A 27,143-nucleotide genomic window follows, 5' to 3' on the forward strand; every position below is an offset into this window, starting at 1 on the left:
AATATATATAGGCCTGATTCAGGTACATGGGAAATTGTTCCCCACTATACAAATGAGCTCTGGAGAACCACAAGTTCACATGTCTCCTTTTCTTCTCTGCACACCATCAGAGGAATTGAAAACTTATTCTTTAAATTTTAAATTAACTACAGCTCTGCATGTTATCTGAAGGAAATATGGTACATTTTAACTACATTTGTTCAAACCTTTGTTGTTAAACTGGTTGCAGGTGCTGGTTTCTGAGCTAACAATAGTTCTAACCTTCAGGTAGAGGAGGAGATGGAAGAATGAGGCAGGTTTGCTTGAAATTTCCACACTGACCACTTTGATGGTGAGGTGGAAGGGACAGAGAAGCTGCATAGGCTTGGTCACTGCCTAGGTACTGGGGCAATTGGGATCATACCTTGCCTTGTGGATGAGTTGTGGACAATGTGGATGCTCACAGGGACCAGAGGTTGTGCAATTAAATGGTGCTATGGCTGTAAAGTGTACAAGGACAACATAGAGTTGCCCTTTGATCTTCAGAATGTTCAGCTTGCTCTGAGGGGAGGCTGCAAGGGAGTGAGGCCTGGTACAAGTGGACCTTTTCACCTCTCGTGGCTGCCAATCTGACTGACATTCCAAGGCACGTGCAGTCTGTGGTATCAAAGTAAGACATTTAATGCTACTGCACGTGTAGTTTAAATCAGGTATTTTCAGTGTGCCACAAATGGTCTGCAGGTGTGCTGTGGGAGTTTGTGGGAGAATCATTTATTAGTAGGGCCATTGGGGGATGTGCAGTGTGCCGGCAGTCAAGTGTGCCTTGTCACTTGACAAAAAAGGTTGGTTTACTTGACAATTTTAGCACCTTGTCAGCATGCTGTGAGATTCAAAAAAAGGTTGAAAATCGTTGGTTTAAATAGTAGAAGGTGAATGCCTTACAGGTTTTTTACTGCTGAATTCAAGAACTTGTTATTTAATTAAACAAGGTCTCCCAAACTGTACTACGTGCAACCCTGCAACCTCTCTGTCAGTCTCTATATGTTTATTAAAAAATAAATGCTGAATATTTTGTTAGTACATTTTCGTTGCTGTGGCCTTGTGCAGAAGTGTTTGGTAACAGTACACTTATAGACCTTTGATCAACATGTTCCTCTTTGCAGGATACTACTTCAGCCAGATGATTCCTTGCAGATCCTGGAGCCAGTTGAAGCTGACGTTGGCTTCTATACCTGCAATGCAACCAATGCTTTGGGATCTGACTCTGTTTCTATTGCCGTTACATTAGCAGGTAACATGCCAGCAACTATCACAGAAATCTTCCTTGGTGCATTCTGTTCTTGCACATTTCAGCAGAAGTAGAGCTAAAGCTGAAACGCAAAATCAGAAGCCCCGCAAATGTTGGAATGTTTTAAAAAAACTTGTTGTTCGACTTACAAAGGAAAAAAAACCTGAGAAATCCAGTCTTCCTGGCCCTTCACTTTCCAAAAGCTTTAAATGGCTGCCATGTCCAAGAGCAGTCAAAAAAACTCTGCCCATTTCTTGGATGGTCCCAGGGTGCAATCCTAACCACACTTTCCTGAGAGTAAGCCCCACTGAACAAAATAGGACTTACGTCTGAGTAGACCTGGTTAGGATTGTGCCCCAAGTCTGTTAATTTTCCATATCATATGTGCCACTCCAAGGGCCTTTAATAGTCCCTCCTTTACTTTGGGCATTGCAGCAGATCTCCCACAATGAGCAAGAACCATTTTTGCTGCAACCAGAAAAGTTACAGTTAGCATCCATATCACCCTATTGACATTATTTTGCACGTGGTTTAAAGCATTCGTGTTCAGACTATTAAAGCATTAGTGTTCAGACCCTTTCAGTTATCTGTAAGATTGTCTGAGTTACCTCTGGCTAAAGTATTGGAATTTTGGTGAACATGTGAAACATTTGGTGAAATGTGAACATTTCTAAAGCTAATGCTGGATCAGATGGTTGTAAGCATTATAGAATATTGTTTGCTTTTGTATTTTGGGGCTTGCCATTACTGAGCTTTCAGAATAGAGCAGTGCTTGTTGTTGTTCAGTTGTTAAGTCATGTCCGACTCTTTGTGACCCGCATGGACCACAGCAGGCCAGGCCCCCCTGTCTACCACCAACTTCCAGAGTTTGTCCAAATTCATGTTCATTGCCTCCTTGACGCTATCTGACCATCTCATCCTCTGCCGTCCCCTTCTCCTTTTGCCTTCAGTTTTTCCCAGCAGCAGGGTCTTTTCTAAAGAGTCCTCCCTTCCCATGAGATGACCAAAGTATTTAAGTTTCAGCTTCAGCATCTGTCTTTCCAATGAACAGTCAGGGTTGATTTCCTGTAACTCTCCTTGCAGTCCAGGGGACTCTCAAAAGTCTTCTCCAGCACCATAATTCAAAAGCATCTATTCTTCGGCGCTCAACTGTCCTTATGGTCCAGCTCTCACAGCCATACATTACTATTGGGAAAACCATAGCTTACGGACCTTTGTTGATAAGGTGATGTCTCAGCTTTTAATTAAGTTGCAGTACACAAATCTAAATAAATATTTTACAAACATCTTCCTTGTGTCTTGTACTCGTACTCCTCTCACTGGCACTGGAAAACAATTATACAGTATTCTTTCCCCTCAGTGGCAATGTTTTCATTTGTTGAAGACTGTCATGGTGGGCTGCCTTTACTTTTTTTCTTCAATAAATTCTATTTAGATTTCTTGTTGTAGTAGTTCTCCTATAAATCTTCTCCAATATGTTTGTCTGAAAATAGATTGCTGAGAAATAGATATCATACTTGGACTGAGGCCTAACAGTTGCCAAACTGCAAAAAGCTATTACTGTTAAGTCAGTGGGATTACTCGTATGCTTACAGTTTAGATTTCCTTCAAATAATTGGTTAGATTAGACTGTGGGTTTAACATTCAGTCCTCATCTTATAGGATCAAGCTCTTTTGCTTTCCATGTTCAAGTCAAAGAACGGCTGAAAGGCTTCCAACTGTTGGCAAACAAAAGCACAGAACAGGTTAGCTTTCTTGTTTACATTTGTTCAACACAGTTCAGTCCTCTGAAAGACTAAATATCTTTTGTTCACTTGGACTTCAGTGCTAATGAAAACCTGCCTAGGAAGAGCATGGGCACTGTAAGACCATACCTGCACTGAGATGTTTAGAAGAAATGTTTCATTGGCAAAGAGTTCTCACAAAATCCAAAGCCACAGTAGAGCCTTGCTGGTTAAGACCAAGAATCACAGCCCAGTCCTGAGCTGCCCACTGCTGTGGGACTGATGCGGCACCAAAATGGCTGCCACAGCATCCTCTGCACAACAGGGCAGCCACTGGCAGCTTGGGAGAAGGGGTCCTGCCATGGGGCTACTCAATTCTGCAGCAGCCCTTGGACTAGCGCAGAATCAAGAGCCTCCGTGTCGGGCCTCATGGCCCAATATGGAGGCTCTGGTTGCTGTGGAGCAGAGCTCCTCTGGTCATGCCTCCCCCACAGAATGTCCTCCCCCTGCTCTGGAACGCTTCCCCCCACGCCCCACCCACTTTGCCACCCAGTGGTCTGTGTGACCATCAAACGGCAGAACACCAGCAATCCACTGGCAGTAGCCCAGCACCGGCTGGCATTGAGCTACCTCCAGTGCTGGGCTGGCGTTGAGGACCGTGAACGTGCTTTACGGCACATTTGTGACACTCACCACTGGCGGAGTGCCAGTGGTAAGAGCTCAGGATTGGGCTCTCAATCAGCTCCAGCATTGTTCTTCCAACAGGAGAGATAGCTGCGAGTAGAGCACATGCACTGGGACCAGGAAGTCCAAAATTTAATTCCTGACTTCTCCAGTTAACAGGATCTCAGATAACAGAGGTTGGAGAATACCACTGTGTGGCACTTTGAAGAACCACCATTAACCAGAGTAGATCATACTGGACTAGAAACATGCTGGACTGGACAGACCAATGGTCTGACTCAACAGAAAACAACTTCACTTGTTGAAATGCACCAATGGACAGAAAGGGAAGAACTTAAGCAGGCCAGCAGAGCAACAGCTTCTCCCCACTGCCCCCACTTCACCTCCTGAGCATTCTATTTGTTCCTATCATCTGGTATGCAGGGGTAGAGGCGCTAATAGAAACTTAATGTTAAGAGTGAACTTACTAAATTGAGTTTTTCAAAGGGCTATTGCAATCCTCACCCACCTTCATTTTGTTCCCATTAAAAAAAAAAAAGCAATCTCATAAAAGCTATGCTAGTTAGTGATACATTTTTGGCCATCTCAGCTTCCCACAGGGATGTAGTGATTTTAATCATGGTATCAGAAATGTCTGAAAAATATGGTATATGATGGCATTGTTTAAAAAAAGCACAACAATAAGGAAAGCTGTTTCAGACAGACATCATTTTTTAATGCAGAAGAGGCCAATTCTGACTCCTGAGCAAAACACTTTGATACTGTCACTTTTTCATTTTAGAATATTTTAGATTTAGTTTTCTTTGTCTTATCAGTATACAGTACTGTGTATGCATATAAAAAGTAGAAAGGTTTTTCATACGTACATGCATATGAAAAACAAAGCAAAAAAAGAACAAATCCAAGTCCCACACATGGAAAATTCAATGTTCAGTGGCAATTCAGAGAGAAAACACCCCCCATATAACTGAGTTCAGGAGTATAGGGCACATTTTGTAAAAATTAATAATTTTAATTATTAGACACAAAAGCTTTCTTGGTTTATTAGCTTCCTTTTGTATTGCTTATATGCACTCTGATATAGTAAAGCTTTAGTAAAAATATATGGCAGCCAACCCAGGGCCTAAGGAGGCAGTCTGGGTTACCAGTGATGAAATGCTACCTCACATTGACATAGAGTATGAGGCTGCGTTCCCTTCTATTATGCCTACTTCTGGCATATTTTCTAAGAAAATCAGTACTGTTCCTTCTCCTTATAAAAATGAAATAATTCTCCTAATGAAATAAAAAGAATGTGGAGGTTTTTTTCAACTGCACTGTAAGTAATATAAAATAGCGGTGTAATTCATCCATTATGGAGCTCCCCTATCAACACTGAAATGACATCAAAAGATAGTTTTAACGTGGAATTTTAAAACTTAGCATTTTGTGGCATGGAATAGTGATCCAGTCTGTAAAGAGCCTTTACAGTCTGTTATATTCCTGATGGGCGAGTTCCAAAGGCTATAACTACAGAATAGAGTTTTGGAAGAAAGCCTCTTCATTCATATCACAGTTTTCATCCAAGTCAACTTATGGAAGCTAATCAATCACAGCCTATTTGGGGGGGGGGGGGAGAAAACCAAGTACAGTATACAAAAGCGATAGATATGCCTGTGGGTTTCAGTAACCAGCAACCACTTTTCCAATACAATGGTCCATGCCTTGACTTCAGTTTCCATGCAAACGAATTAGCAAATGCAAGCCTCCCAAGTCCCATTTTCTAGATGCAAAGTGACTGTCAAGCAGGAATTGAAAGTGTCCAGTCACTCAGCAACTTGGAATCCAGACACCAAGTTGTAAGAATGAGATGATGCATATTTGAAAAAGCAGGGGAGGCCTAGTTGTGGGGAAGGACTGGAGAACTGGAGTTTTCTTCCGAGGAAGTAGGTAAGCATTGTCCAAATGAAACACTCAGCTTGTTTGATTAATTTACCACATGACAACCCTGAGAAAAGAATATGCTTCCATTTTTGGAGTACTTTGCTACTTTTTATAGGCTGAACAACTGACAGATATTTAATCTAATGAAAGATCATGGGGGGAAAAAACCCTATCAGGAATATTAAAAGGTTTCTCTTGACATTTGAGGTTTCTCTTTCCTTCCTCTGTGATTTAGGAGCGCCAGTAAAATATCAAATCTTTGTGAATTTTTTCCTGACTGAATGGAACATGTTTGTGGCTGAATACTCCTTTACATTTAAGTTGAAGGGCTAGAAAGGTGTAGCCCATGGAAGTTAATGGTAGCTGCCCAAAAGCACTGCTTGGTGGGTTTCTCCTAGAGTGCAGAGATTAACGTAGTGCCAATTTTACATTGACTACATTTTAGCTGTCATGACAGTTTATGGATTTTAATTAGAGGCAATTGAAATGGGGGGGGGGGGGTTGGACAGAAACAAAGCCAGATATCCACACTTTTAGTGGTTGCCAACTAAAGCACCCATAATTCTTCCTCCTCTCTCTTAACTTCCACTCATCCTTTCCAAGTCAGCTTCTTTTCCTCTTACTGCCACTGTAGATTTATTGCTGGATTAATTCATAGGCATTACAGGCTCCTGTCTTGGGCCTGAGCCCATGGAATCACATGACAAACTCCATTTCTTCTTTCATTGGCCCATGAACAATTCCACTTATGGGAGATGTGTATGCAGCCAACAACATTCAGAATCTATCTCACACTAATACATTTGGAAGTGGGCTGGCCCCAGTACAGGAAGATAACAGAAGCTAGATGGAGTCTTACTAGCGCTGGCGTATTCCTTGTTTTTTTCCCAAGCAGCATGGAACATGTCTGCGGTTCACTGAACTCTGTTGCCTTCCTCTTTTAGGTTATCTTACAACATTGTAGTCCATTTCTCCAATAGAGAAGAAGGGGCTGAGAAGAAGGGGCTCCAGTAGAGAAGAAAGGGCTTCTAGGAATCCAGGCCAGGGATTTCCAAGCAGAGGCTGAGGCTGGATTCGTAAGAGGCTCAAGACCACAATGAGTACTTAAAACTTCAGTTAAAGCCCTGAGTGTGCTCAGATCTTCCAATGGTGCACACTTCAGTTTTCAGCATTGTGACAATAATAATTAATTATCAATTTCATAGTGGTTAATTAATGCATCTGGTTGTCTTTTGTGCTAGTTATGATGCTAAAACAACCTTCCCCTCTGTTTAAGGGGGATTTGAAAGCAGTTTGATCTAGAATTCAGAGATCTTCATAGATTTCAAAGCCAAGAAAGCAATTATCATACTCCAGTTTACACAACAACATGCTGTTTTTACATATGAGCTGGCAGCTTCTTGGGATATGGCTTTCTCTCTCTCCCCCCCACCCACCAGCTACTTGTTCTTTGTTGTCCCAGTACTAATCTCACACATGTACTTTCTCCTCCCCAGATTCTATGTTCATAATTTTTTCTAAAATAGCACTAAATTCATGCACCTATGCACACAACTGTAATTATGATGGGAATTGCAAAAGAAGAAAAGTGGGGACCTTAAAATGAAACTATGAAATAGCTGAACTTGCACAAGGTCAAAAACAACTGCAAATGCATTTTCCAAAAAAAGTAATTAGTATATTAGTAATATGAATAGGTAAGAATAGGTTAATTTGGACAAAATTGGGTGAAGTTAAAAAGTAAGGCAGAAACAACTGAAGGAGGAAGGGTACCAAAAATGACCAGGATGAAGAACATAGCAGGATATTTGTTTAGACTAATTTTAAAAAGATTTGTACCTCCTTGTTAAGATGCTCTGGAAAAAGAACAATGAAGTAGAATCTTAATAAGAGATCATCAGTGACAGATCACAGGATTAAGTGCAGACTGTTCTAGTTCCTTGAACTATTGTCAGCAACAGATTTAGCAGAAATAGGCATGTACAGTCTTGACTATGTTTTGTTCATTCTCTACTTTTCCTTTATAATTCATGATGCATTGCACTTACAGGGAAACCACTGATAAAGACATCAAGAGCTACTTTGATCAACAAGGATTTTCCTACCATTGCTGTTGACATTGGAAGCACTGTGAAAACAATCCCAGGAACGAATGTGACTATTAACTGCCAAGTTGCAGGTGAGAGATAGCATCAAAGTTTGATAAGGTGACACCAGCTCTGCCAGACAGAGATGCTGTTAGGATGAAATCTGATGTGTGGGTTTATAGCCTGTTCTTGTTGGGGTAGCACTTCCCTTGAAGGATGGGGTTCTCTGTCTAGCAGTGCTCCTGAGCTTGTCTTAGCTACCAGATGAACATTTGGAAGGTGTGGCCTGGGTGCTTTTGTGCAAGTTCAGCTGGTGTTCCCTAAATTGCAGCTCTTCCTGAAGAGCGCAGATGTGGCTACAGTGATCAGTGCTTTACAGCCCAATCCTAACCAACTTTCCATTGCCAATGCAGCCGTGCCAGCAGCGTGCACACTGCATTCTGGGAGAGGCCAGCCACAGAAGCCTTCTCAAGGTAAGGGAAGGTTTGTTGCCTTACTTCAGGGCAGCACTGCATCTGCATCAGTGCTGGAAAGTTGGTTAGGATTGGGCTGCAGTTTACATCTTGTTTAGGCTACTGTAACTTTGGGTTGTCCTTGAAGATGATTTGCAGCACAATCCTATGTGTGTTTACTTAGAAGTAAATCCCACTGTGTTCAGTGCAGTGTACTCCCAGGAAAGCGTGCATAGGATTGGAGCTTTGGAAGCTTCAGCTGGTGCAGAATGTGGTAGCCCAGGTGCTTAAAGGTGTTTGAAGGTCAGAAGACTTTATATCAGTACTCCATGATCTGCATTACCTTCCAGTATGTTTCTGAGTTCAGTTCAAGATGTTGGTCCTCATCTATAAAGCCCAATAGGTTTTATAGATAAGGATACCCGAAGGATTGTCTCTTTCATCATGAACTCCCACTCACTGTTCATCCTACTCCATATTCCATGGCCATTGGAGGTCCGTCTGATGGGAATGTAAGGAAGTATTTTCTCCAGCTATGGAATTTCCTCCCCAAGAGGCCCAGCCAGTACAATGCTATCAGTCTTCAGGCAGACAGTGAAGATGTTTTTGTTCAGTTTGTCTTTTTTCTTAAGTTTGTTCTAATCATCTGTTTATTTGCTCATGCTATTTTATTGCTATTTTATTTTTCATTGGTGTTAATTATTGTTGTATTGTTTTAATTTGGATTTTATTTTATAAACCACTCAGGGCCCAATCCTATCCAATTTTTCAGCACTGATGCAGCTGCAATACAGCCCCAAGGTAAGGGAACAAATGTTCCCATACCTTGAGGAGGCCTCTGTGACTGCCTCCCCAACACAGGAAGCAGTGTATACCCCATTGGCACAGCAGCACCGGCACTGGAAAATTGAATAGGATTGGGCCCTAAGATGAGCCCTTGGAAAGGGATGAAAGGTAGCATAGAAATGTTTTAAATCAGTGGTTCTCAATCTTTTTAGCCCTGCAACCCACCTTCAGCATGGAGCTCAGCAACCCAGATGTTTTGACAGCTACATGATGATGTGATGATGTTATCATATCCTTGCCCAAACTTTTGGGTGCCCAAACTTTCACTTTTTATGCGCAAAAAGTTGTCTCCTGTGTGTTCCAAGAACACAATGCTTTTCGGCCTGGTTATATGTTTCAGTGACTGTCCAAGATTTGATGAATGTCTACATTCACATGTCACTGCTGATGATCCCAGATTAATTTTGTGCGTGTCCAAAAACTTAAGAGGTAAATGCATGAATGTTGACAGTCTCCTAAATGTGGTTGTCAGTATTCATTTGAATGTGTCAGAAAAGTGGTGACATACAGTATATATATTTCCATACATTCCCAGAATTTGTTAGGAATTGTCAACAGCCACATGTGTATATTGACATGACCAGCTTTGGGCATTCGGTAGAATCTTTGCATTGATCCTATACTGGATCCTTTGCAATGATTCTTTTGGTAGAATCTTTGCAATGATCCTATATTGTCTCCTTTACAGGAACCTCCTTTCAGCCTTTCTTGAGGATCTTCTTGACAGAAGGGTGGGTTGGGCTGACTTGGGGGGAAAATGCAACTTTATCCTTTCAGGGGATAATGAAGATCTTTCTGTGAAAGTGGCATCTCTATTGAATTTAATTATTAAGAGAAGGAGAGGGCAGTTAAATGCAAATGTAAACTAAGGTTAGGGTGTGTGTTTTCATTGTTTACTGAATTTATATATAGATAGAGAGGGGGGAGTGTGTATTGTATGCCTATTATGCCAACAAAGGTATGATGATGATGATTTGGGCATTCAATGGAATATATACTGTATGATTCAATAATAATATATACATTACACAGAGCATGTAATTCAAAGAACTGAATATGCCATCAGATCCCTTTGTGATGCATGGATGGCAAAGAACCACACACTCAGAGAATTTTACAGCAAGCAGTAGGAAACTCTTGGCTTCATTTGCAGTACTTGCTCACTGGAATGTGGCCAGTGAATGTAGATTAATTGGCTAACAAAGAGTGATCATGCACCACATCCATTCATATTAATGAGTAGAAGAGAATTGGCAAGTCAGTGAATCAAGGGAAATGATTAGGACACTGGGTTATCCTCTGAAAGCTTTTGTGTTTGAGTTGAGCCCAACACCCACCTTTCACACCCAGTGAAAGGTGAATAACAAGTGAATAACTTGTTTTATTGGGCCAAGGAGGAAGAAGATGATTAAGGATACCTTGTTGCACATGTCATATTTTCATGTCGAAGAAGACAAATGTACCTTTAATTACTGTAATCAAATGGACTGGCTGGTCTAACAAAGATGAACTTGAAAGAAAAATGGCCCAAGCCAAAGAGTAACACCAGCAGAAAACGTGTTCTGCTGGCTCAGGCTGCCACACAGCAGCAGTAATTCAGCACAAGCAAGGCCAGAAGCTTCCTGTGCACACTGGTATAGGTCGTGAGGCCCCCCAGAGTAAATAAGCCTAGTATAGGGTGGAATGGGGTAGGGGAGAGCAGAATGGAGAGGAGATGTGGCCTCCCAACGTTCACCACAGGAATGGACAGATCAGGCCTAAGAGGAGGGCGGGATCAAAAGTGGCGCATACCAAATCCCAAACCTGTTCCCAGGCCTGATCCATCTGCACAGGGCAGACTTGCACCAGCTGGCACAGGTTCAAGTTGCTCCATAGCAGTTGCTGGGGCTTACCCTGGGGCAAGGGTGCAAATGTCTCCTTATCCCAAGAAGAGCTCCATTTTTTACAAATTGACTACGTGGTGGGGGCCTCAATTTGTTTAAAAAGGGGAGGAACTTCTCAGTGCTCACCTTGCATTATGTTAGTTTTTCCTACACTCATGTAAACAAAAGATTGCAGTTCAGCTTCTATGAACTTCCTTCTATCACATTACACCACCTGTGCCCAGGACCAATCCATCCAAGAGACCAGCAGAGAAGGTTGGTTAAAGCTGATTTAAAGTATGCATTTCTTCATAATATTTGCTTTGTGCAGCTACAGATTTTCTGTCTTACAAGCTCCTACCTTGTAATTCCCTTTCTCATTCCACTCACCTGATAAATAATAAAAATACGTTAGGTAACAGTCATTGTACATTGTTCTGCTACAATTTTACAAGGCACACACTAAGCCATTCCATTGAAATGAAGATGGTCCTCTTGGCATCTGTTACACAGTACCGAGATGGAATCTCAGTTAATTACTGCTCTCTCTGGGATTAACAAAAGAAAATTGCAGTATTGCTCTTCTTGGCAGTAGAGTTTTTACGGATTAAACACAGTAATCCTCCAGCCTTCTCAAGCCACAGCCTTGTGCAATTGAATTGATTTCCAAGAATCAGGGGAAAAATATCTGACCTTCCAAAGGCACCTAGGAGGGCCACCTGCGGTACTGAAGTGCAATTCAAAGAGAACACCTTAAATATGCATGCAATTTACTTCAGTATTTTTTTCTACTTTTGTTTTGGGTTCTCCTTAGAGATGAATTGAGAATACCTCCCATTTAGTTGGCAATTGCTGTTAAAAAGATAGCACTATCTGTTTATTTTCCCCTTCAGCAAGACTCTCTTCTCTCCCCTTAAACTTTAGGAAAAATTCCCATCATCCTCTGAACATCTACTCTTCTGTTCAGCAACCAGAATAAAACTAGATCATGTGGGGAGTGATAGTGGGAGAACTAAGTGACCCATGATTAACTATATACACAACTCCACATTCCTCCTCAATCTTGCTATGGATGCTTGCAAAACAAATATTTACCAGAATCAAACACAATATTTTCCAAGAGACCGTAGTGTCACCTGCTCTAAAAACCGACTGGACTCACTGTGTTGCTGAGAATGGTGGGGCTGAAGTAGATAGGGCTTTAAAAAAAAAATCCATGGCCCCCATAGTCAGATGGATGAACACAACACAGATGTTGAACTACAAGAAGAAAGCTCGCAGTTAGGCAACAAATTTGGGAGGTGATCCAGAGAAGGGTTGGAAACTGCTGAATTAATAAAACTTACTCACTAACTCACTTAGGACGCAATCCTAACCAGCAGTTATGCCGGCATAGAATGCCCTGGAGTGTCGCAAACATGCCGTAAGGCACGCTTGCTCCTCCGTGGGCGGGAGCCACGTCGGCGCATTTAGATGCGCCAACACGTGGAGGCAGGCAGAAGCCTCTGCAGCAGCTCCCACACCGCCACTTGAGTTGGCACACTCACGCCGGCCCAAGTGGCGAAGGTAGACGTGGGGGGGGAGGGTGCAGGAGGGGGCGTTTCTGGGCAGGGGAGGGCGGGCGATGGGCGCGCAGGGAGCCAGGGGCAGGGCTGGGACCCAGTGGTTATGCCAGATCCCAACCCCCATCCCCGGAGAGAACGTCTTCCAGCTGCTCCACTCTCCTCAGACTTGTGCCACTTCCAGAGGTGGGGCAGGTCCATGGAAACCTGTAGGGGTGCACAGCCCTTACCCAGGAGTAAGGGGAAGAGCTTCCCCTTGCCCCGGCTGAGCCGCTGCAGCCAACGAACCTGCATTGGGTGCAGAGCAAGCTCCTGGCTTGCCTGCTCCAGCGCAGATTTGGATTACGCCCTTACTTACATAAAGGATTTTTACCCCACCTTTGCAATGAAATCACAAAAAAATAAATAAAATTATTTGAAAGAGGGCAAACTACTTACAACCAAGGTACTGCTACAGAGGCACAGGAGGCAGACAACCCATCACCCAAAAACAAAATGGAACAAAAACATTTTGAGCCTTTGCTGAAATGCCATGAGGGAGGGACGTAGATCTTAATTCCCCCAGTAGGGAGTTCCGTAGTGGTGCCACCACCAAGAAGGCATGCCCCCCATGCTGCCATCCCCCTAACGTGGGAGATAAGCAGCACCTGCAGGAAAGCCCCTTCATTACCTAAGAAGGCGGGCCAGAATATATTGGCGAAAGCAGTCCCTCAATTAACCTGACCCCAAACTGTGAAGCGCTTTAAAGATCAAAACCAGTACCTTGAATTGGACCCAGAAATGAATGGGCAGCCAGTGCAGTAATCGAAGCAGCAGTCACACAGTATCAAACTGCCTAGCTCCAGTAACCACCCTGACTGCTGCATTCTGCACTAACTGCAACTTCTGAACCGTATTCAAAGGCAGCCCCACATAGAGTGTGTTACAGTAATCCAATCTTGAAGTTACTAGGGCATGGGCCACCATGGTCAGGTCCAATCGACTCAAGTACAGCCTCAGCTGGGCAAACGCACCCCAACTGCTGCCGCTGCCTGGCTCTCCAGGAAGAGCTGAGAGTCCAGAAACACTCCCCAACTGCGCACCTGCTCCTGCAGGGGGAGTGCAACCCCATTCAGAGTGGGCAGATGAATCAGTAACTACATCAAGTATTTCCTGACCAGGAGGACCCCTGTCTTTTCTGGATTCACTCTCAAACTATTTGCCCTCATCCAGACCCCAATCACCTCCAGACAGCAGTCCAGGACAGCAGTCTAGGACTTCCACAGCCTTCCTGAAATGAGATGATGAGAGACAGAATTGGGTGTCATCACCATATGACAGTGTATGTCACACTCATATGAGACACCATATGAGTGTCTCATATGCTGTCTCATATGTCATATATGTCATATGTCACTGTCATATGGTGTCTCATATGGTGTCTCATATGTCACACCTCTCTCCAAATCCATGGATGATCTCCCCCAGAGGTTTCATGTAGATGTTAAAGAGCATGGGGACAGAATAGAACTCTGTGACACCCCACACTGTAAAGCCCAGGGTACCAAACAGGAGTCCCCCAGCATCACCATCTGGGACCTGTCATCCAAGAAGGAGCAGAACCACTGCAAAGCAATGACTCCAACCCCCAGCTTGACCATCAGACCTAGAAGGATACCATAGCTGATGGTATCAAAAGCTGCTGTGCAGCAGGATCAACAGGGATGCACTCCCCCATCTAGATAATTCAACAGGGCGACCAAGGGTTTCTCTGTCCCAAAGCCCAGCCTAAAGCCAGTTTGGAAGAGGGTCAGATAATCCATCTCATCTAGGATCTGCTAGTGAATTATGCACTAAAGACAATGGCCTGGTGAGACAGGGTACTCCTTAAGAAAATGAACCTGCAAAAAAAAGAGTACAGGCAAAAAAAAGAGAGCAGTGGGAGAACTCTGAGGAGCCCCTTTTGCAGTTACATTGTTGGCATCCTTCAGTCTCGGAAGACTATGGTATCGCTCTCTGAAACAGAGTGTTCTCTCCAGTGCGCAAAGCCTAGGTAAAGTAGATATGGAGGATAGACTGTTACCCATGCAGCAAATCCCCCCTCTCCACATTGCTGAAATGGTCCAGTGGAAAGGCAGAAGCCAATACGGTTGGTTCCAGCGGTGTTGCAGGAGTTGCCAGAACGTGACTGTGTTCAGCCATGAACTGCCTCAGGGACTCCGGCTCCGGATTTTGCCTCGAGGTTGACTCCTGAAGCCTTTTCCATAACTGGATGTAGCCACAAGGCAGTGGAGGTTTGGGATCGGAGTTTTCCTTCTCTCAGATAAGCTGCCTTTCCAGGCTGACGAGTCCCATCTACGAGTAAGTGGCTGTTTAGTCGCCTCTTACAACAAGTACAGCCAAACTGCTCGCCTATTCTTATCCACCAGCCCCCAGGGGGCTGCATTGTGAGAAATGCATAAATTTGGTTCCCCCCCTTAAAACAAATATTGTGGGAAGGCATATGAAAGAACTCAAAATGATGGTAGGGGAACTTTTAATGCCTAGCCCCCCCCCCGTGGGTACGATCGCAGTCATGCCCCCTCACATGCTATTGAAAGCCAATAGACACACTTTTTAAAAATATACTATAAATAGCTTGTGGGAGGCCATATGATTAGACTGAAACCATGGTGAGACTAAATGTCAGAGCCCCCCCTAACTTCCATTGCATTTTCAGGTCATTTTGCATGCTTCCGCTACCCATATTTGTAGAAAATGGAAGACCAAATGTGCATTTATTAGCATGTGTTACTTGGCCCTTAAAGGCCATTTTGCATGTATCTCCACTCAAAAGGGAGTGAATCAGTCAGATAAGGAACTGTTCCTTGCTCTGCAGTCCTTCCTGGATTCAAAATACTATCTCTCTTAAAATGAATTTCCAGTTGAGAGTATCAGCAAATAGGAGAACGGGAATGGTCAGTTCTGGATTTTGTGTCACTTCTGAAACTGGGCAGGTCTGGGCACAGCCTGAATGGAAAAGAGATGGCAAATCACACATAATCTCTTCTGGGCTGTTTGGAGGAAGAGCAAGCTGTGGGCGTAACAAGTAACAGCAGGGTAGAATAATGACTGTGAAATGATATTTTGCTACTTGGTGTATAAAATGATAACCCACCAAAGGATATTTCTTAAATACAAAAGGAAATTACTTCTGCAGGTGCCTTTTGAATGAAAGTTCAGGCCAGAAGCCCAGCAGACTTCAGTGGAACTGTAGCCTTGTTCCAGCTGGGGATCTGGTCCTTTTTTTAAATCTGCTCTCTGTTTCAGATATACAGAGGAAGTCACAGCATGCTATCCCACAGTGAGTTTTGCCATGAGTTCTCTCGGCAATTCACTTTCTGTTCTCTCTCTCTTAAATGCCTTCTCCCCTGTACCTTTTCCTGTATTCCATCAGCACTACAGGTGACAAGTGTATGATAAAACCCAGAACCAAGATTGAAGAAATGCTCTTGCTCCCCCTACAGGTGATGCCATGAACAGCGGCTTTGCCCGCATCTGCACCTGTTTTCTTTAAATTGCAGTTTTTGAAGTTCTTGCCAGCTCACTGTGATCTCAGTTTCATTACCCATTTCTCTGGAATAAACTGGAATAAAAGAATACAAGAAAATCTAGTGGCTGCTCTCTGCCATGTACCTTTCCTCTCTTTCTCTTTCCAATGCAATTTGCTCCATGCAGGTGGAACATTTGGTTTTGATTCGTTTCTGTTTACCTTAAAGGGAGGGAGGGAGGGAGGGAAGAATAACTCTTTTGTACAGGTGATCAAAGTTAGAGAAGTCCTGAAATAGTTGAATGTATACTGTTCTGTATCAAATGCAGCTGTGGATTGCACCAGCAGCACTTTGGATCAAATCTTAAGGCCTTAAGTTTTATCCAAATAAAATCTCCTTTGTTGTGTGTGGGACCTTGATCAGAGCCATGATTTTAGGATTTGATTTCACACGAGCTGGCAACCACCAGCTGCAATGAAGAAATGTGAGCATAAATATGGTGATGTGATTTTTTTTCCATTAATCACCTGAAAATTGTACAGCTGTTGGGCATGAGAAGAGAAGTGGCTGTTACAAAATAGGATGTGCCTGGACTGTGGTAATGTTGGACTAAAACACAGGGATATTGTCCAGTCCTGGCTGTGCCCAAAGCTTTACTTGGGTTTGCAGAAGAAGATGTATACCCCCCCCCCAACTTGGTGCTCCCACAATGTATTGCATGAAAAATGTGTGTTGCTTAAGTGGACTGAAAATGTCATGGGCATCTCATTAAAGGTTAGTGTGACACACATGGAATGTATGACATATGAGAGCCATGCTTGAATCTCCCATGGTCTTTTTCTTCGTCAAAAACAGGGCTCTCCAGAATGTGGTCCACAAGCCGCATTCAATGCACTTCAAAAGCCTACTCCTGTGTGACTAGCGCTTACCATTTCACAGGGGAACCTTGACAAAGCACCTCTGTTCACTCCCAATTATTGTTGTGTCCAACCACTTCTGCCCATAAATCCAGGTACAAATCCTGCTGGTGTGTCAGAAGCCAGAACTGTCTGGATGCAACAATGATTTGCTTTGTCAAGGCTCCCCCATGGAACAGTAAGTGTCATCTGTGCTGGGGAAGCCTTGTTTTTTCTCCCTCCCTATTTCCCCAGTTGAAATTCACCACTAAAACTGCTATTAGTGGCAGAGGAAGGTAGTCACTTGGTCTCTCATCAGGGCCAAGCTAGGTGTGACATTAAAAGCATCATCCATCTACTAGTCAGGGTTTCATTTTACTATAGAGTAGCAGCTGTTTGGACACCCAGTCTGAATCAGAACCATGGTACCGAGTTAGGGAATTTTAACCTGTACCATTTCCCTATAAGAAGCCCGCAACTACCATCTCACAGTTATTTCACTCTGCAAGTGACATTGTAGTAAACAAGAGCTTCAAAGTTTCATAGACACTTTGTGGGGAAGCACATTTTGTATGGAAAAAAAGGACTTGGACATAAAAGGTTAAACATTCTTACCATCAAGGATGCAGACTGAGTCAAGGCCCACACATCTGCTACTCTAGTGTAAAACAAGGCTCTAACTCGATGACGATGTGTTTAACATTACATCTAAGTTGGCACACAGCACAAGCGGTTCCCTCTCCCAGCAAGAATTCCACTAGCAAGAGAAAAAGTGGCTGGGCTCAGCTGCTGGCTAGAGGATTGTAGCCGCTAGGCTGTTGCATCATCTTTTTACAGTTCCAGCAAGAATGCAGTAAGGCAAGAGGGAGATCAGCCTGGCTCCAGACACCTGCAAAAGGATTGACAGCTGCTGGAAGGTAGCTCCCTTCCCTTCCAGAGAGAAGTTGGCTATACTATTGCTTATCCTATGGCCATAGATGTAAAGATAAGGACAGTCTGACAGCACTCATCAGCCAGAGGCCAAGGGTGGCTGGGAAGGTTGTGTCCTCTCCCTTTTCCCAAGTATGTGTACCAAAACTGCCAGTTGCTTCCTTTGTAACATTCAGTGTGCCCTGACAGTTTGTCTAGAATATGAAGCAAGATTCCACTTCGTGTTCTTTGCTCTTTGATTAATAAATGTAAAAAATTTAAATATGTACTTAAGCTGTACAGATGAATGGGGCAGGATATAAATCAAAACCACTTATTGTTTCAAATTCAAGATGCATCTAGAAAATTGAAGTGCATATTTATTTTTAATATTTTGAAAACCAGTTAAGGTTTCTTCTGATCCTGTAAATATAATTTAGGCTTGTGTTTTTGGTAAATGTTTGTGGAGATTGTTACTTACATTCTTCTCAATGTGCGCAATGCCCTTTCAGAATACCTGCTACCTTTTCCTCAGGCATTATTTTTCATGTATTGTGTTACTAGGTGTGCCAGAAGCAGAACTCGCCTGGTTCAGGAATAAAATCAAACTGAGCCCTGACCATTACCTGCATGATGGGTCCCTGCTGATTGCAAACATTTCTCTCTCGGATCAAGGGTTATATTCCTGCAGGGCAGCCAACATCCGTGGTGAGATGACTGAAAGCACGCAGCTGCTGGTCCTGGGTAAGTTAAAATTTACACTGCCTTTCTTGTTTGTTTCTCTCACCATGTATCAAGTGTAATTTAACCTCTTACTACAAGTTTAATATCACTTTTACCCCACTCTTTTAAGAAGCTCAGCATACTTTACAGCATGGTTTTCTCCCTTCCCATTTTGTCCTCATAGCAATCCTGTGAAGTAGGCTAAGCTGAGAGATGTGATGGGCCCAAGCTCACCTAAAGAACTCACCTAAAGAGCTTCATGGCTAAGTGGGGACTTGAGCTGAGTTATCTCAGTCTGACTATCTCAGTCTGACTACTATTCAACACTGGATTTCACCCAATCCCCCCCTCCTGAAAAAAACATAAAGTATTAACAACAGAGACTCAGAAGTGTTGAAGGAGCTCTCAAAATATTTTACTCTTATTCCAGCTCTTCTGCTTATGTATATTAGCTTTATATTCTTAACCTTGCTATCATTATAATAAAATGTAGAAAGGATAACCTCAAGAAATGTCCTTTAAAATGCACTGCTTTTTAACATTTCGTATTGGGTATGTTGAAGAATGCACTTTTTTCCCTTGGTGATAGTTCCCTCCACCCATTTATTGAAATTGCTCTGCTTCCTTGTATTAAAATCTGAGATGAACCCCCTGCAGTCACTTCCACTGAGCATCAGGCTTTGGAGACTCTGAATCATGTTTGAAAATTTTGCACCAGCTGAGGACAGGACTAGCCTTTGTCCAACAACAAGTCATCTCAGATGAAGGCAATATCCTCCTGTTCCTTGTCACATTCCTATCAGAGAAGCTAGCCCTGTGGTAAATCACAAAGTGACCCCAACCAGTTTCCCACCCCAGTGACAGATGCATGAACCTATTCTCCTTAAAAGAGAAAAAACACACCCACACCAATAACCCAGTTCATCGAAGGGTGAAGTTTACTTTGTCTTGGGTTTCATGATAGCAGGCAATGTGAGTCTAGCTGGGTGATTTGCAAGGACAAAGCAAGCCCAAAGCATGAGTGGAAATGTGTTCCTCAAGCTGATTTATAGTGCTTGTTGATAGATTTTCCTCCCTAATAACACGTTTGTGCCATTTTACTCCCTGCTGCTTGAGGGATGAAAGACAGGCTGGGTTATGCAAATGCTACTGTAGATTTGTTAATGAAGTGTGCACATTCTACAGGGTCTGTGCATATTATTGCTTTTCAAATCACATGGAAGTATCTGTGGCAGAACATTTTTTGAGCTTGTTGCCTTCCTTTTTTTTAATTTCCGCTGACTGGAGCTTCAGGACAAAGCATGCAGGCTCACCTCAGGGGTTCTCCTGTGTCTCCTTCATTGTTAAATGACAGTTTAAAAGGATCATTTCTCAGAGTACGGTGGGCATTGTTCTTCACCCAAAAGGTACTAGTTACTGTACCCTTGATCTGGCAGCTGACTTCATTGAAAAGCATTGTGTTTAAGATGATGTTAGGCAATATGACTTTTGTATATGTGACCATATCTGTGATAGCCAATTTGCACTTGCAAATCATCATGTGATATGGAAGTCATCTAAAGTGATGAACTGTAATATGTGATAAGGTTCCTTCCTGATTTAATCAGGAGCTGGCTCTCAAAAGAGCTCAGAGTGCCCTCATTTCTGAATTAGAATTTCAGCAGCCTTTGAAGTCAACTGGAAAACTCTCAATGTTGTTCATGCAACTTAGAGCCAAATTACACATTACGTTAAGCATATCATTACAACTTACATGCTTGGTGCTCCCCCCCCCCCCAGATAAGGTTCAGATCCGGACAGTGGCATGGTCTTTGCCTTCACCACTCTTTATTCTTATGCTATTTGGAATTTCAAATAGTAATTATGAGAGAGATCAGTCTGGATTTGAACAATGGCAGCAGCAAAAAGTTAAAGTCCTACTAAACACACCATGCTCCTCAATTGAATTGAAGACCCCTAGAGATCCCCTTTAAAAAAATTTGCATATCAGCTCTAATGGGACACTTCACATAATGTGTCGTTTGACCCTTAGAAACCTATTATATATTTATTGAAAACATTTATGTGTCTGTGCTGTGAACAAACAAATCCATCAAGATCAAATAATGGTGATATTTATTCCCTTTCATTATTCCAAAGCTACTAATGATCTGTTCATTAAGAGGTCATGCACGCAGCTAGAAACCACGGACGATCCATCTTCTGTGACTTACGAATCTTTTTTAAAAGCACACACCCTGATGCTTACAGCCATCAATGCAGCCTGTAGCACTGAGTTCCATTACTTAATTATGTGCTGCAACCTGTATGCCACAGGTTCATTTTTTCATTTTCATTCATTGTTTCATTTGTTTCATTTTTCATACATTTTTTGCTCTGCTAGGTGTTGAGGAATAATAACTCTGTACAGTACGAGTATCTGTTAAAGATCCATCTGTCAAGGTTGAAAATTGCTCCCTTAATGTTGCCAGTCATTTGTGGACATGAGCCTATTTTGTACCCTTTGTGGTTTTACCTTTTACCATTTCCCTTTTGTCTCCCACACCCAATCTATTCATCCAAGCGGTTTTATATGATTCTGTTGGAGAAGCTCATGTTTCAGTGTAGCAAACAGTCCTGTGAATGGTAGTAAATAGCATCAAGAATAACCTTGTCAGTTAAGAGACGTTCTTATCGTATCTTAGTCTTCTCAATGTGTTACCAGACCCACCGCAACTTCCCCGTCAGTTGGAAGACATGGCAGCAACTTTATCCATCGCAGGGCCAGGCATTCCTTCAGTGATAACATCTCCTTCAGGAACAAGAAAAGTACTGAGCCCTGGGAGTTCTGTGCTCATAGGTAGGTTCAAGTGTGTAAGATTTGGCTATTTTTGTACATGTCTCCGTTTTTCCCCTGAGGAGCAAATAGAAATGTGGGGAGGATGGCAGCTTAGGTCAGAGAAGACCTGGAAGAGACTGGAAGAGATACACTTCCAGTCTCCCAGTGCTAGTGGTCCAGTTTCACCCACCGGCAGCTGCTTTTGCAATTTAAAAAAAATGTTGGGCAAGCTGGCTACAGTTCTGTTCCTCAGTGTACAGAAATACTATGTGATTATTGCAAGGAATTTTAGCCAGACAATGTTGGCTTCTTTTTTGCATGGATGAAAAGTAATCTACTTATAGGGGGCTTATGGTTGCAAGCTTGTGGAGGTTTATTGCAAATACAAACTTAAGATGAGTTGCCTGTCAAAGAAAAAGGGCACAAAGTGCAGTGGAGATAAGTAGGTTTTTGTTACTTTCAGTGAGCCAAAACATTAATTTGACACCTATTCCCTTATTTAAATATTTTCTTCAATGGTTACCCACTTTTTACGTGGGTCACATTTGACAAACATTCCCTAGTGTTTCCTTCCCCTCATCTCCCACATAATTCTTCACATCAGCAAAAATGCAATATTGCTGATGTGTGACGATTTTGGAAAATCAAGTATACACCTGAGGATAACTGTATTGAGTCGTAAAAAAGCCCTACAGTGCTTTCGTTCAACTTCCTTTCCCCCAATTTTCTCTCTCTCTCTCTCTCTCTCTCTCTCTCTCTCTCTCTCTCTCTCTCTCTCTCTCTCTCTCGTGCGTGTGTGTGTGTGTGAGAGAGAGAGAGAGAGAGTATAATTATGAACATTTATAAAGCAGCAATAGGAAGAGATGCTGCAGTATTTGGAATGAATCTTAAGTTCATGAATTTTAAGAGAAGCTAGAGTATAAATAACACTTAAAATAGTTGAGAACGAAATCAAAGACAGTAAATCCAACTGTAGCAGCTGCTGTTTAGGACTATTAGAAGAATTTATGCACTCTTTTTTAAGAAAAGTATAAAGCAATGCCTTGTGCATAAGCTCCTGTACTGCATATTTTCTGTTAGCAAGTGTCTATAAACATCTATGGTTTTGAATAGTATCCATGTTCAGCACTTTTTTTAATTTTTAAAAAATGAATATTTTCATCTCATCTTAAAAAAAACCTGCAATTTTATTATATACACTTCAGGCTACAGTGATTTCCAAGAAACAGAAAAGAATATTTATATGAGAAGTGTTGATTCTCTTTTTATTGCTGCAATGTTTTTTAGAAGAAACTCTTGAAATAGATTGTTGCAATTTTTTGTGTTTTGTTTGCTGTGTATATAGAAGCTCTGTTTACTATGTGATATCTTAGAGCAGGGGTGCCCAAACCCCGGCCCGGGGGCCACTTGCGGCCCTCAAGGCCTCTCAATGTGGCCCTCAGAGAGCCCCCATTCTCCAATGAGCCTCTGGCCCTCTGGAGATTTGTTGAAGCCCACACTGGCCCAATGCAACTTCTCTCAGTGTGAGGGCGACTGTTTGACCTCTCATGTGAGCTGTGGGATGAGAGCTCCCTTCACTGCTTGCTCTTTCACATCTGTGATGCAGCAGCGGCAGCTAAGGAAAGGTCAGCCTTGCTTTTTGCAAGGCCTCTTATAAGCCTTGAGCTATTGCAAGACCTTGATTCATCCATATAAGTTCATCTTTAATATATTCATTTATGTAAAATTATGTAAATTTATTCAAATTTGAAATGTAAATTAATTCTTTATTTCTCCGGCCCCTGATACAGTGTCAGAGAGATGATGTGGCCCTCCTGCCAAAAACTTTGGACACCCCTGTCTTAGAGGGCCAAACTAGATATAACAGCAGCAGTCACAGTCACACAAAACTAACCATGAAGAATGTGTGGGGTTGGAGGCCTAGAATGCAATCCTAGGATTGCACTGGACCAGTACAAGTCCCTTATGACGGCCCAGTATTGTCACAAGCATGCTCTAAGGCACGTTTGTGCTGACTGGTGAGTCGGCCGAGCTGGTGCATGTCTGTGCGCTGTCTTACAAAAGCCAGATTTGGCCTCCATGCAACACAGAAAGGTACGTTTGCACTGGCCTCCCTAAATTGGCACAGGGTTTAGGGAAAGGTGGAACTGGGGAGTTCCAGGGTGGGAGGAGGGTGGGTGGTGGGCAGGCCAGACCCAAAAGGGGGTAGTGCCATGAGCCGACAATAAGTCCAGATCCTAACCCCATTCCAGGGTAACCCAGTCAAGCACTGGGCCACTCGGATCTGCACGAACCTTTAGGTGGTCCACATCTGAGTGGCCTCATTTGGGCCACTGCTGCACGACCTGGGATAAGAGGAAGTGATTCCCCATGCTCCAGGTTGTGCTACTGCCAGTCCCTGCAGCCAGCTTGTCTGTTCCAGTGCAGGTTAGGATTGGGCTGCTAATCTTACAACAAAAGTGAACAGATGAGCATCTCTGAACCCTCCCTCTCCATTTACCTCACCACAACTCCTTTCCCTAAGCACTTTTTGCTGCCTTGTAGTCACTTCCAGTATCAGAGCTCAGATAAGAAGCAAATGCTCAGGGGAAGATAAGCCATTCTTGTTCACACATTCCTTTTGCTCTTAAAATCAGACCCATCTACCCTCTTTTTACATGATTAGGTCAGTTCTGTGCTTAAACACACACAACCGTTACATCTCATCTAGTTTGGCCCTCAGTTAATTTCCCAGAACTACTAAGGCTGCAGTCCTGTACATACTTACCTGGGAGTATGTACCATTAAATTCATTGGGGCTTACTTCTGAGTAAACATGCATAGGCTTGCATTGTGAATCATGTTTGTTCCCATTCTGAGCAATCTATTTAAATCTAACTACAATCTATTAAGAGCAACTCACAGTTAATTTCAAATAATGCTCTCAGTGTCATTTAAGCTATACAATGGTATAACATGACGCTATGATGCATTGGTTTTCCAGCTATAGTATTACTGACCCCAAACAATTATTCAGTGCTCCTCTAGGGCCAAGATATAACTACATATTGGTGACAACAGACAAACTAACCAACAGTACAGCATTCAGCCATATCAACAACAAAATTTTGATTTCCGAGCTCATAACATATACTGGAGTAAGTAAGCAATGTGGTCCATTTTATATTAAGCCTGAGCATTGGTACATTGCTTGCTTTACAAGATAACGCAGACTGCCTCTGTCTGGTCTGGTCTGGTCTGGTCTTCAAGGATCAAGGTATTGGGGAACTGGGTAAGGGGTGGCACAAAGCTTTTTGCAAACAATAATTTTAAGACCAGAGGCAGAATCACCGAGCTGATGTTAAAATTGCATTACTTTGGTCAGAGTTTGCTAGAGCTCTTGGCTAATGCCATCACGAAATTGGCTCACAACCCACCTGGTGGGTCCTGACCCACAGTTTGAGAAACACTGATGTAGGATCTTTCCCAGTCTTTGCTACTTAAGACCATTTAAATGGAGATTGGAATTGGACCTGGTGTCTAATGCACTTAGCTGTTGGCCTTCCTGATAATAACAATATAATTGATTAACCATCAGTGAGCTGCCATTCAAACCGTTATAAAACTGTAACATCTGTGTTGTTTGCTCTGCAGGCAGATTCGTCATATGACAGCTTTGGGCTGTGTAGGGGACTGCCTTAATGTAGTTCCCATTATCTATATCAACTGTATGGACCAGTGAAAATCTGCGTACCATTTGACTGATATGCAGACTGTGACCCAGACTTTCACTATGAATTGTTTTAAAAATAATAAAGCTCCTATTCATTGGAGAAATGAAACAATAACAGTAGAGTTAGCCAGTAAAGCATGCTTTTTATGACCAGAGCAGTACAGTCAACTGTAAAAAGGAAATCCTGCTGTTCCATATTTATTGTCTTCTCCCTTGGAACTTCCCTATCTGATTGCTCAGTTCACAAGTCAGAGCAAGGTTTTCCTAACTGCCAGTACTTGCAAGCATAACCTTGGGATCTTGGAGAGCATGCATCTTTCTGTTTTCATACCTCATCCCCAATGACTAGAGTCAGACCACAGGGGCCACTTTCTCTGTTGATATAGGAGACAGACCAGCTAGGTGACAGATACAGCCTCCCATTTTGCAAGTCGCTGGACTCTTTGCTTCTAGTACTCATGTACATTTTTCTTGGAAATAGACACATACAGAGTTCCCAAGAACTTGTGGAGGAACGGAAAGGGGCAGAGGATTCTTTTTTATTCCCTTGTTTTGTTTCCTTCACCTCACAAACCAATCAATCATTGGAGGGGGTAGTGGGTTCAACAAAAGTTTCCTTTGAATCCAGACACCTCTTCCTCTGTGACCCCTTTGACAGTGTAGGCTGGCTGAGCAGGCTGGCACCAAACTATTCTGAGTGGTGAAGACCGGAAGTGATTGTGAGGAGCTCCAGAAGGATCTCTCCAAACTGGCAGAATGGGCAACAAAATGGCAGATGCGCTTCAATGTCAGTAAGTGTAAAGTCATGTACATTGGGGCAAAAAATCAAAACTTTAGATATAGGCTGATGGGTTCTGAGCTGTCTGTGACAGACCAGGAGAGAGATCTTGGGGTGGTGGTGGACAGGTCGATGAAAGTGTCGACCCAATGTGCAGCGGCAGTGAAGAAGGCCAATTCTATGCTTGGAATAATTAGGAAGGGTATTGAGAACAAAATGGCTAATATTATAATGCCATTGTACAAATCTATGGTAAGGCCACACCTGGAGTATTGTGTCCAGTTCTGGTCGCCTCATCTCAAAAAAGACATGGTGGAAATGGAAAAGGTGAAAAGAGTGTGACTAAGATGATTACGGGGCTGGAGCACCTTCCTTATGAGGAAAGGCTAAGGCGTTTGGGCCTCTTCAGCCTAGAAGCCTGAGGGGGGACATGATTGAGACATACAAAATTATGCAGGGGATGGACAGAGTGGATAGAGAGATGCTCTTTACACTCTCACATAACACCAGAACCAGGGGACATCCACTAAAATTGAGTGTTGGGAGAGTTAGAACAGACAAAAGAAAATATTTCTTTACTCAGCGTGTGGTTGGTCTGTGGAACTCTTTGCCACAGCATGTGGTGATGGCGACTGGCCTAGACGCCTTTAAAAGGGGATTGGACAAGTTTCTGGAGGAAAAATCCATTACAGGGTACAAGCCATGATGTGTATGCGCAACCTCCTGATTTTAGAAATGGGCTATGTCAGAATGCCAGATGCAGGGGAGGGCACTAGGATGAGGTCTCTTGTTATCTGGTGTGCTCCCTGGGGCATTTGGTGGGCCGCTGTGAGATACAGGAAGCTGGACTAGATGGGCCTATGGACTGATCCAGTGGGGCTATTCTTATGTTCTTATGTTCCCCAATAAGAACCATGATTTACTATAAACACAACATTCTGGTGTGATCTAATTCAGTGCAAGTTCTGTTAAAATGGATAGTAAGTGGAGGAGCAGTAGTGGATAGATTGTGGCCACAAGCAGGGCTTTTTATTTTCAAACTCTTGTACCATTCGTGAAGATGGGTCTTAAGCAATGGGTAACAGGTAAAGCCTACAAGCATCTCACATGACAGACAGGAATTGAAGAAGTATAACTGCTAGTAATCTGTGTTAGATGGGACCAAGATTCTGTGAGATGAATGAGAGAGGCCAGTTTTCAATATGCTTTATGACATTTTTATTCTTGCTAAATATGTGTAAGGCATTATGTCTCTGCACTAAGGGATATATGTAAGATCTGTCACCTTGTCAAGGTTGATTGATGCTCATCTCATAAGTGCAGATGGGAAATATCTGTTACATACTAGGTGTATAGAGACTAGTAAGGCTTTTTCATTACAAATGAAATGT

The 27,143-nt window shown here is 42.8% G+C and overlaps 1 protein-coding gene across 2 annotated transcripts in view; it reads left to right on the forward strand.

Moving 5' to 3' along the window:
• The window catches only part of ADAMTSL1 (ADAMTS like 1), a 301,635-nt gene that overhangs the window by 250,835 nt on the left and 23,657 nt on the right, over positions 1-27,143 (forward strand). The window contains exons 20-23 of one of the 2 annotated variants that reach the window (XM_066614676.1): positions 1,143-1,270; positions 7,649-7,777; positions 18,286-18,465; positions 21,149-21,283. In XM_066614676.1, coding sequence (XP_066470773.1) covers positions 1,143-1,270; positions 7,649-7,777; positions 18,286-18,465; positions 21,149-21,283 — 572 coding nt within the window. Of the gene's footprint in view, positions 1-1,142; positions 1,271-7,648; positions 7,778-18,285; positions 18,466-18,628; positions 18,702-21,148; positions 21,284-27,143 lie in introns of those variants that run through there. The other variant, XM_066614678.1, reaches the window with a different exon arrangement.

The sequence above is a fragment of the Tiliqua scincoides genome, chromosome 2 (assembly GCF_035046505.1).
Source record: "Tiliqua scincoides isolate rTilSci1 chromosome 2, rTilSci1.hap2, whole genome shotgun sequence".
Classification (NCBI taxonomy): domain Eukaryota; kingdom Metazoa; phylum Chordata; class Lepidosauria; order Squamata; family Scincidae; genus Tiliqua; species Tiliqua scincoides.